The 12,438-nt window shown below is 39.3% G+C and overlaps 1 protein-coding gene across 2 annotated transcripts in view; it reads left to right on the top strand.

Moving 5' to 3' along the window:
• LOC114463683 (uncharacterized) overlaps positions 1-12,438 on the top strand; it is a 20,727-nt gene extending 8,289 nt beyond the window's left edge. The window contains exons 1-3 of one of the 2 annotated variants that reach the window (XM_028447390.1): positions 5,685-5,790; positions 6,777-6,926; positions 11,065-12,438. In XM_028447390.1, the coding sequence (XP_028303191.1) occupies positions 6,779-6,926; positions 11,065-12,071 (1,155 nt within the window). In that variant the 5' untranslated portion in view covers positions 5,685-5,790; positions 6,777-6,778 and the 3' untranslated portion in view covers positions 12,072-12,438. Of the gene's footprint in view, positions 1-5,684; positions 5,791-6,776; positions 6,927-11,064 lie in introns of those variants that run through there. The other variant, XM_028447391.1, reaches the window with a different exon arrangement.

Raw genomic sequence — 12,438 nt, 5'->3', positions numbered from 1 at the left:
CGAGAGATAGACAGCAGCAGGAAACCATGTCTTTCCTCAAGAAAGGAAAACCATGTAGGCCAAAAACACAAGAAAAAAATGAGAGGGAGAGGAGGTCAAATGAGGGAAAGCTAATGTTTCAGAGATGAGCTTTAAAACACACATTTTTTTTAGGCAATATATTATTTCGATTGAAATTAACTATGTTCACTCTTGAGCATGTAAATGCTGGAACATTCCTTATGCATGTCAAATCTTAATTGGAAATACAATTATTTCTAAAAATGATTTTGAAGATTAAATTTTGCTGCCATCAAGACCTAAATATAGGCATGATTCCAGTCACTCTATATTTACCTTTTATTAACCAGATTTTTTTTTTTTGCAACTAAATTGTCACAAACTATGTCACAAACACAATATTCAATAAACCACTAAAATATAATAGAACCGACTTATAAAAATGCAAGCACTGGATATGGAGTCTTTAGGTTATTGTAAAGAAAAAAGAAAGCTAATAATATAATAATAATGCCAAAATACTATAGATGGTTTGTACCCAGGGCCCAAAATGTGGCATTACGCCCCTGACCTCTAACACCCGTCTTTTACCTGTACTTCACCTGTATAGCCACTTTTAATGTGAAATCTGGAATTACATTTAGATTTATAGTAGAAAAATATAGACTGTGTTCCAGCAACAAGACAAATCATATCAGAAATTTGGAGGTGACAATTAACAATGTACACTTGTTACTGTACTTAACTCATTTTTTCTGGTATCTGTACTTTACTTGAGTATTTATTTATTTTTTGCTAACTTTTTCCTTTTACTCCTTTCTTTTTTAAACAAATATCTGTAGTTTCTACTCCTTATATTTAAAAAATGAGCTTGTTCCTTTTAAGACCTGGGAAAACGACGTCACAACGTAAAAAGACGCACAATTTTGGTAGTTTCAAGTTTTTCCTGTTAGGCAGGTTCCTTTTTTTAGTTTTATGGTTAACATTTTCAACTTTTTAAAATGTTAAACCTGCTCTGGGTTTATTTGAGCGTTTGATTTTTTATTTTTTTCTTAAAACATTTTATTTACATATTTTATTTAATGAGTGATAAATTCTCCAGGTGTTCAAAGGTAACAGCTTGAACTTGTTTCATTGTACCAGTATTCTACAAGATATGGAGTTTGCTGGTTTAAAATCCCTGTTTAATTATTAAAGGGACATTTGTTTTACTTTTTACTTTTCTACTCAAGTCCATTTAGTAGCATGTACTCATGCCTCAGTGAATTTGCCGTGGTTCAGTGCTCCCAGGGTTATGTATGTTGCTGATAGCAGGAGCCATAACAATAGCAGAGCCTTCTCTGGCAGAGGACTTGGTGAATGCTATCAGTGTACTGTACGATCTGGCCTGCTTAGGGCAGTCTGACCGTAACTGACCAGGAGAGAGTTCTGTAATTATATATTAACAAGCAGCATTATTTAAACAGTAGCCCTGTGGAAATCAAATCTTATAATTCATACTATTTCTTTTATAGAATGGGTAAAGTGAGAAGGTACGTGAAGTGGGGGGGGGGATATAACAAGATGCATCCTCCAAATCACCTACTGCCCACAAGTTATTAAAATACTGCCCCTCAGGAAGGAACAGTTTGTGCCATCTAGTGACACAGCAACTTTGTATTGAATCTAAAATGTTCCTCCTCGGAATCACTATAACACCCTCTCTGTGAAAATTAACATCTGATGTTGGAAACACACGAAGTTGCTACTAAAGTATCCGATTGTGAAAGCTGGTTTATGGGGCGACCGTGGCTCAGGTGTTAGAGGGTTGTCTTCTGATCGAGAGGTTGGGGGTTCGATCCCAGTACCTGACTATGTGTCGAAGTGTCCTTGGGCAAGACACTGAACCCTAAGTTGCTCCCAGTGGTCGACTAGCGCCTTGCATGGCAGTCCTGTCCCACTGGTGTGTGAATGTGAGAGTGATTGGGTGAATGAGCTGATATGTAAAGTGCTTTGAGACTGCTTCAGTGTGGTGATAAAGCGCTATATAAAATCAAGTCCATTTACCATTTACCAATGTTCAGTAGAGACCAAAACCCCTACAACACAATAACACACTTTTTTGGATTGGCAATTTAACAACAGATTGTGACAAGCAGGTGAACAGAAGGATACACCTAACCTTGTTGAGACTTACTGCAAAACAGGATTTCTCCACCTGTGAGTCGTGGACACTTTTCCAGTGCGTTGTAAACATATGGTAGGAACTATAATTTAATTTCAGATGTGGCCTTCCTCTATAGAATCACCACATTTGCGTCAACGCTGACGCTCAAAGTGTTAAAGAGCTTTTGTTGTAGAACCAAAGCCACAAAATTTGTTCAGACAATTCATTGATATCCATACAATCAGTTTCGTACTTCTATTGATGTTGTTCAGCGTGGATGCTTTCTTCTCTGCTTCACACTTGTATTCAAATGTCTGACTTACACAATGAGATATGCAAATCTGAACAGGACCTCCCACAGTATATGATAAACAGTGGAAAAGTCACTTCTGCCAAACCATGGACCATTTTACTCCTCAGAAAAGGTTATATAATAATAATAATAATAATAATAATAATAATAATAATATAAATTGCTATAGATAATGTATCGCAAGATATAAATGCTTTATCCTCCCATTGTGTATTACACTTTTCCCTTAAAACATACAAACACTCTATCATCCCTATTAAAAGTCAGTTAGGGTCTGCACACCCTAATGGTTAAAAAAAACCCTTTTCCCCTCTTGGCTAACACCTGCATGCATCACGTATGCTTCCCTTTATCCCTTGCTGTGAACAGGCAAGTATCATAGTGACCCTAGTGTTACTCGACACCTCATGTGTCAAATTCAAGGCTGGGGGACCAAGACTGGCCCTTCAGAGCATCAAATTTGGCATGCGGGATTAAGTAAAAATGACAAAGATAACATTAATCATTTTGTAAATCAGGGTTTCTCAACCTTGGGCTCATTTGGGGTCGTTGAGACACTGGGTGGGGGTCGCCAAATGCGTTCATGAGAAAATGTTTTTTCTTGCCATATTTTTGCTACATTATTCCCATTCCTGCTTCTTCCAACTTCAGCTCTGGTGGCAGTTTGTTCATAACAACTAAATGCAGCATCACCATGTTTGCTGTGAACTCTGGGCTCCACTATCTGACCTGTTTCCATAGAGCTGAGACACCAGGGGGGTATTTCATCAAAGTGTTCTCAGTACAGCCAGGCCTACGGTTGAAACCTGGTTTAGCCAAGCCGTCCGTGACCATGCTGGCTTTTTTCGTTCATCAAACTCTTCTCAGCTTGGAGCTCCCCAACCTAGCCACGCTAGTTGACAGTTTAGCTTAAGCACATCTTCATAAGACCCACAAGATTGATCACAGATTTAATGATTAGAGAGTGAGGGCGCATGCGCTGCAGCTTTTAATCTGATGAAACAGCCAATAGAAACCAATGCTGAGACCAAAAGGACGTGACATCATCTGTTACTGAGCAGCGAGAATAAAGTTAAAGACGTTTCTGTGGTTTGAACATTTTAAAATTAATAAAGGGTTAAAGATAGTGTTATTTAGTCAATTTATCATAGAGAACAACTGAAGCATGGGATCACACACTGATCATGTGAGTTTAATAAGTTTTTAACACCTGTCAGCGTTTAATAAAAGACGATGCTGTATCTCACAATTAAATAATATGTAATTTATGAGACTTGTTAGTGTTTTGATGAATAGTTTCTTGGAATTTGGCACACATGGAAGATGTGCACAATGATCACCTCCTAAAATGCGATACAGAGAATTCAGAGAGAAACTCCGAATATGGACCAGGAGGACAGTAAACTATAACCAGTAAAATGGGTTTTTCTATTTCATTTTTGGGATTACAAATTTCAAGAGAAAAACTTTTAAAAAATTGTATGGTCTACAGAGTAAAATGCAGCACTTAAGAGCCAATAGAATCAGAACAGATACTTTTCTTGAATCAGTGTTCAACCGTATGTAACCTAATCACTTTGATAAGAGCAGTTTCTGTGTTGTGATGAGAATGAAAGCCTGACTGAAATGTAAGGTGGAGAACCACTGGTGTAAATGATCAACTAATGCACTTGTAGGTATCCCAAATTAAAAAATTCTATGAAACGCCAGAAAAATTGGTCACCAAATCAAGCAATATAGAAGTGAAGAGGGACTGCAGGCTGACATTTACTTAGATATTGTCTGTGCCATATGTATGTTATATGTACGTACAGTACAGTGCAAACTAGAAAGCTTACCAAACTAAAACCTGTGGCCTAAGTGAAAACAAAACAAATTTGGGCTTTGAACTAAAATGAGTTTGACACCCATGCTCTACACAGAATACAAATATACACACACCACTAAAAAAGCCAAATTTGCCCCCTTCAATATAAATAATAATGATAACTATTGTTTTTCACTCATTCATCAAACCAAGCAGGAGCATTATAATTTTATAACTTCGCAGAACAGATATTGCAGTTTTTCCCTGTCCTTTCTGAATGAAAGAGGATCACCACCACCACCAGTCCAAACACCAGTGACGTGCCATCAGGGTAGGCAAGGTAGGCAGTGCCTACCCAAGGGTGAATTGATATTTTGATTATTTGTTTTAATTATAATATAATTAGAATCAGAATCACTAAGTCAAATTCCTCGTGTGTATAACATACATTACTTGGTCAATAAAGTTGATTCTGATAATAAATTATTTATTTTTCCATTTCCAATAGCCTACAGTACCTACAAGTTTGAAAGTGTCCGCATTTTGTGCGTTTCATAGCCCAATTGACTAAACAGCGCTATTTCCTGGAACGGCTGCCGTCTCAGTCCGCTGTATAGCAGGAGGAGGTCACGCCCCCTCCCAAAGGCACGTTGCTGCTCTGTCTCTGTTCCCTTTAGCGTGTTTTTATGTGTTTGGGCATGCGCAGTCAGGTCCCCAAGATGGTTGTCATCTTGGGGACCTGACTGCTATGCTAAATGCTATATTGATTCCATGTGACCGCTGCTGCTATGTTCTCTAGCTAGTGGGCGTGATAACACTACAGGCAGGATGACAGCACGTTTCTTTAATGGTGTTTTACGATGTTGATTTTGTTAGATGGCTAAATGCTTGTTCATGTGGATCTTGTTGGGTTTTTTCTTTCTTATTATGAATTTTATATTCTGATAAGCACATTGAGATGACTTTGTTGTAAATTGCTTTATACAAATAAAGTGGATTTGAATTGAATTAACACTTGCCAGCAGAAATATATGAAATTGTCATTGGTGGTCTCGATTTGCAACGTGCCTACCCAACCCTAGTGGTCACGGCACGTCACTGCCAAACACGTACAATAATTTGTTTTCCCATAATAAATAATAAAATGTTTCTGAATAACCTGTACTCAATGCTTCTTGCATAAAAGAACTGGGTCAATGCAGAAATGTTTGTTCTCTCATTAAAAAATATAATACCACTGTGCATTTTACACACACATACACACAAACTCACACAGAGGTGAGCATTTTCCATCTGTTGCTGTTATAGCCGCTCAGTGGTTGGACTGGTTTTCTTGTCTTAGCAAACACAGCCACACCCTCGCACATGTTCTCCTCACCTCCACAGGCCAGGTGCAGTGAGCACAGAGGGGAGGAGGGAGGGTCATGATCCTCACAACGGGTGGAGCGAAGGGGGGAGGTGAGAGCAGATGAAGCATTTGAAGTCAGTATTGACATGCAGCTCTGTGGGCTCCTGTGAGCACAGGTAAGGACGACCAATATAGCTTTAAAACTTTGACCTATAACGCACGTTTCAAAGCTTCTTTTTCTTCATCTTCCACTGAGTTGGACAGAGATGGATGGTGTGTTTATGCAGGTTGAACAGGTCAGACAGCATTGTGGGTAATAGTGTGTATTTGCATGTTGGTCTGAGGAACAGTGAGTTTATAGCTGTGTGTGCATTTGCACTTGGACTAAGAGTTTACATGTATAATGGCCTTTTTATTTATTCTTTTTTTTGTTTTAATTGTAGCAAGTTGACATCCTGAAACTTTGTCAGTCAGTGTGATCAACTGTAACCTGCTACATGGTCCAGGGTTCATCACCAGTGTACACAAAGAAACATTGATCTGGAGCTTCAGGGCAGAAGTGTTTACTAGCTCTGATGGGATGTGAATTTACTAAACATTGCAATAAACAATATGATAGTATAAGTAAAAGATTTCCAGATTTTGCCTGATCGCATTTTGCCTCGTTCCTATTGACATTTTGAATATATATACTAAAATTTGAGCCAATATAATGTCAGTAAAGGGTGAAACACTTTTTCACTATTCTTATTGCTCCACCAAAGAATGCGCAACATTCGCAGATATCAGAAACTTGAAGAATATAAAGGAAAGTATGGTCATCAATAGTCTACCCCTGTCTTTATACTAAATGAGTAAGAACATTAGAACAGTTAAAACACTATTTTTGAAAATAGAATAAACGTCAACATTGTGAAAGTGTGCCACCCCTAAATGTGCAGCAATTGACTCCATTTTTAGAACAGATGGTGGCAAATTTGGTGAACATTTATTTTGTGAAACATCCTATTGCAGAAGCTACAGAGCTGTCCTACCTTTGCAGAGCAGAGGGTTCTTGTGTCAAACACAGTGCCTGACATTCCTGAGCTTCTCCACCCTGAGGCCAAACGAAAAGACTGTGTTAACTCTGATGTGTGTGTGTGTGTGTTTTTTTCTCTTTTAGCCATGGTTGGTGTGTTGGAGGTGGCAGTCGGGTTGTGTTTATGCAAACTGGCCCTCAGCCTTTTCTACTTGCCTTCATTGACCAAAGCCAACAGTGCCATCAGCTTCTGCTGCTGCTGCCTCCTGATGTTCACAGACTTCTCTGTCACAGGTAAGGTTACAGCCACCAGTAGCTATCCATAGCAAAGCCAAATTGAAGGGATCTCATTTAATTCATATTTACATGTCCTAAATATGACCGAGCAGTAATCAAGACCCAATTGGTTTCTCATGCTTTTCAAATGGTTCTCCTGAGAAATAAGTCTCAAAATGAGCATTATGCAAGTTCTCTAAATTCTCTTAGAGCTGTCTCTTTTCCTGAGCTCAGCTCGAGAAAAAAACAAGAAATATTTTGTCTGAATTCGATATCCTTACTGGAAGAACTATCTCAGTTGTCTCAGTAAGAGAAGGACATGGTTCTGTCTCTCATTGCTCACTATTTGAGTTCTCTTACAGTTGTCTCTTTTCTAGCTAATCCTCCTATACGGCTCACAAACCCACAGGCCTATTAGACTCAACTTTATCATTTGATATGATTTTATTATGAGTTGCTTCTATTTTAAAAATGACAAAGAACAAATATTTAACAGTTGTGCTATTTATTCTTTGCTCTTGTCACTTTTGTGTTGCACAGTGACATTACTAAATTTGGCGTTACTCTCTCTATCAGGGTTGGGGTCCATGTCTGAAATCAGCTGTAAAATACACTAAAAATAATTATCTATCATGCAATTTGTTTCTCATGTCTTGGTTACCTTGTTAGGCTCCCTAATCAATGAAAATATTGGTATTAAGGGTCAAACATACTTGGGCGTACATCAGCGTAGCAGATTCCGCTGGAGTGCACAGGCCAATTATCTGCAAAGCTCAGATTTTTCTGCCTGCGTACCTGGTGTCACACAAAACACTGCTCGGCATGTATCGACCCGCATTAAAAGTAACACCGACCTGTATTTAACCCCCGTGGATAAACAGAACAGGAGAGATGGAGATGAGCTTCGACGAGAGACTGGCCGAAGAGGTCCGAAAGTAGAATTAGTAATAATTTGTCTCTTTTGTCTGTGAAATGTAGGATTTTAAGTAAATTCCTCAAGAAACCACCATGTGGCGTTTCCGCTTCAACGGAGTCCGTTGTGCGCGGAGTCCGTCTGAGCCTTTAAGGATTTCGGTGTGGGCGTCTGAGCCTTTTTTGTGTCACTATACCCCTCAATATTCTTTTTTTTTTAAATGGTGAAATGATCCTGAAGAGAACTGACAGTTAGTGGGACAACTTGATATGAAACATATTTTAATAATTGTTAATACGGATGTTTGAGCCATAGACCTGCAAAATGGTCAGGTTTGCGTAAATGACAGTTTTTATATAATTTTCGTGCCAATTACAATTAGAAAGTCAATTATCTGAACTCAATTACAATTTAATTACGATCATAACAGCAACATATTTTTTCAATTACCATTACAATAATAATTATGTTACAATTGTAATTAATTGTAAATTACACAATTACAATTATAAATGACCCCAACACTGCTCTCTATATATGAATATTTGTTGAGGGGCTGCACTGACAACACATCTCTGTTTGTTACGTGATCACAGTTATTAAAGTCTAAGTCAGATTACATTTAAGGATTGTCCATCTACCTTTGAGTGTCAGCTAAGCGCCTACACTAAGTCTGCTTTACAGCCTTTCTAAGCTGAGTGTGCATTGTTCTCCATAGGCTTCTCTGCAATACTTAGGTAGTATACAAACAACAGGATAACAACCAGTGACGTGCCGTGACCACTAGGGTTGGGTAGGCACGTTGCAAATCGATACCACCAATGACAATTTCATATGTTTCTGCTGGCAAGTGTTAATTCAATTCAAATCAATTTTATTTGTATAAAGCAATTTCCAACAAAGTCATCTCAATGCGCTTATGAAAATATAAAATTCATCATAAGAAAGAAAAAACCCTACAAGATGCACATGAACAAGCATTTAGCCATCTAACAAAATCAACATTGTAAAACACCATTAAAGAAACATAAACAATTATTTAATACAGCCTCCATACTCTCCCAACAAGATATATCTTATGACACGGCAGCGCATCCGTTGTTTGTGTTGGAAACACAGAAACACGGAGAAAAAGACAACAACTCGGAACAGTCTCAGTGAGGAGCATCCACAAAGCCAATCCTTCCTTTTGTTCCATTCACTGTAGACAGTATGAAACATTTTCTGACCTTACCTTTGCTGAAGGTCTGGTAGCTCAGGTGTTGGTCTCCCATCTTTTAAAAGCTGTTGTTTTTCCTCAAAAAAAAGGTTCTCTCTTCATCCTGCCTGTAGTGTTATCCCACCACTAGCTAGAGAACGCAGCAGCAGCGGTCACATGGCATCAATTCACTAATGTACTGTGAACTTAGTATTGCATTTAGCATAGCGTGGTTACGTCCAAAGGCAGCTCTCTACGCTGCTTTTGGACGTAAATGGTTGTCATATTGGGGACCTGACTGCGCATGCGTAAACACGTAAAAACACGCAATGGGAACGGAGGCAGAGGAGCAACGTGCCTTTGGGAGGGGGCGTGGCCTCCCTCTGCCTTACATTGGAGTGAGACTGTGCAGCTGTTCCAGGAAATAGCGCTGTTTAGTAATTTGGGCTATGAAACGCACAAAATGCGGACACTTTCAAACTTAGAGGTACTGTAGGCTATTGGAAATGGAAAAATAAATAATTTATAATTATATTATAATTAAAACAAATAATACAAATATCAATTCACCCTTGGGTAGGCAGTGCCTACCTTGCCTACCCTGACGGCACGTCACTGATAACAACATGCAACTGACCTACTCTCTTTATAATACACTTTGTTTAGATATTTTGATGATATTGTGATATACAGTGTGACACAAATGTCATGTCCTTCTGACAGCCCTGAGCCTTCTCCCTGTAGGTCATTAAAAATACACTTTTGATATTTTGACTTTTCTTAGGGCTTGATTATATTTAAGCAATATCACACGTGAGGGAGTACTGTTGTGATGAAATATCAGAACTGGTGTGATTCTGTCATAGGCACAAGGCCGAAGGTACAGTAGATAATCACCCCAGTGCTGATGTTGCTTTTATACAACAGTTCTACAAGCACATTTTATTAGTTAACAGTAATAAGTGACAAGAGGTTATGATTTGTTTGTCATTTGGCTCCACCAACAGAAATAGTTCCACAAGTGAAGAGCACACAGGCTACGTATACACTGTAGGCAAATGCAACCAAAATACGATCTCTTTGCATATATGCGACCTGTATCCGATCTGTTAAAGACAGTCTGAACAGCACAATTCAGATTTTAATGAACTCCGCATCATTGAAGCCACTGACATCCCTATCCCACCACTGTTGACTCTGACTCTGCATCTAAACACTGAAAAAATGTAGCAGCCATCACAGCAAACGGCTAGAGCGATTAACCTGGCTCGGTTCTTTTTAACTCTCCTTTAAATTATGAAGTGTTGACTTATCTTGGAAAGAACATTTCTCAGCGCGACACACAGTCCTACACTGGACGCTTCCATATTTACTTCTGTACGTACACCGTACGTGTCTGTGGGGTCATGTGTCACCTTAGGACCTCTTCTGCGCATGCTGGTTACTTCAGGGTTGCATTCTGTTCATACTCCAAACTAATTGAAGATGCATTTAATGTGTAATATTATTATTTGATATGTATTATGAAACACACACAGGCAAAAAACCTGTTTAAAAAAAAATAAATCAAAATTGTGCATTAAGCGTGAAAGTAGTGACAGTGTACTGAGGTGTGCAGCCCAAGATATAACGATAATTAACGGTGTTTGGATCAGCTGTACAGCGGAGTGATATGATTTGTAAGACGTCCCAGTGCTGTTGTTACTCTATATCAGCACTCTTGGAATGTCTGTCATCCAATCAAATCACTTGGTCGGAAATAAGTGTTGCATAATATGATTAATAACAATATTCTAACCTGTCGGAAGTAATTGTAATGTATTTGTAATGGTGGTACTTAGTCGCATCTTGCAGCTTCAAGCCCAAACTCAATTCTCTGTGGGATTTTATTTTGAAGCTTCCTCTTTGGTACTCCTGTTTCATTATTCAGAGTTTGAATTAATCACATTTTAAATTTTAAACAGCAGGTTTTGTTTCTGTTTTCTGTAAAACAATTTTAATGTCCAACCTGAGCTATTTCACTCATGACTGTTTTTGTCTTTCAGTTTTCTTGACTTTTTTGAGTATCTTTGGGTTCTGGCTGCCTGGACTGGCTCCTTCGGGTGACGTCATCGCTCTGCGTTTTCTGCTCTTCCTCGGCAACACCTACAGAGCCGTGTTACTCCTGATCACACCACTAATTGCTGTGGAGACCCTGGCCAGACATCTGTGGCCTCACACTATCACTGCTCATAGGACACTGTCCTCTTATGATGGAAAGGTAACCATAGAGGTGGAAGAGGAGGAGGAGGAGGAGGACAATAGTGACTTGTTGAAAGACACAAGATGGTCTCTTGCTTTTAGCTACTTCTGCTGCCTGTCAGTGTGGGTCCTTGTTGCCCTCAATGTCAATTGGAAATGGCAAACAGAGGAATTGTTGGCTATGGCCTGTTCATACACGGCCAGCTCTGTTGTCGGATGTCTTCCTAAACTTCTCAGTCCGTGCCTGTGCATGACTCTTCTCTTCCTTTTCCTGCTCCTGCTCATCATCACTCTGCAAAAACAAAGCCAAGCTGCTGCACAAACAGATGGAGAAGAAAACATCAAAATTAAAGGTGAAAACCATTGGAACGACATTGACCCAGCATCGTCAGAACCCCTAAAGTCTGTGAAAGCTGGGATGTTAGAGTATGTTGACCTAAAGATGGCATCAGGTCACCATGGGGATCCTGTTATTGCCTCATCTGTGTGTTTATCTGGAAAGAGAGAAGAGCAGGAGAATGAAAGGAGAAAGGAAGGCATACAGTTTACATTCATCACAGAGACACACGTGGACTCACACCTGAGGATCTGGAGTTGGTGGCGACGCTTGGGTTTTCCCTTCCCAGAGGCTAAAGTAATAATAGCGTGGATGGGTGTGCTCTGCATTTTGGTGATCCCACCTAGCCTGAGTGTAAATGTTCTTCTGATCAGGACTATAGAGACTCTGCTGGAGGAGTGCATTGAATTCATTGGTTTACTGGCAGAAAACAGAGGACATGCATCCCCCTCGGACATTGAAATACAAGTTTAACACAAGACTGGGGGGAAACAAAGCAAACTGGTGACAGTTTGCAACAGGATCGGGAGATTAATATTACCAGGGACGCAGCCAGACTGTATGTCTACATTTAACTGCTTTGTCCTGAGTGTAAACACACACATTTCTGTGGAGCTATTCACGTGTGAGGAAATAATATGTGGAAACCACACAGAAAGGTGCTGTGGAAACAGGTTGGGGCGTGCTGGGAAAGAGAAGCTGAACCTAACAGTAAAAAATGATGATTGTAAAGCTTTCAACTTGTCTCAGGTTCAGAGCCTGAAGCCTCAGCCTTCTTCAAACATTACCTTCCTTCTCTTTTTCTTATTTTGTCAATTTTAATAAATTTTTTTCAAAAATA

Source organism: Gouania willdenowi, chromosome 5, assembly GCF_900634775.1.
Source record: "Gouania willdenowi chromosome 5, fGouWil2.1, whole genome shotgun sequence".
In the NCBI taxonomy this organism is placed as follows: Eukaryota; Metazoa; Chordata; class Actinopteri; order Blenniiformes; family Gobiesocidae; genus Gouania; species Gouania willdenowi.
The sequence above is the reverse complement of the archived record's forward strand: the minus strand, read 5'-3'. Positions and strand labels throughout refer to the sequence as shown.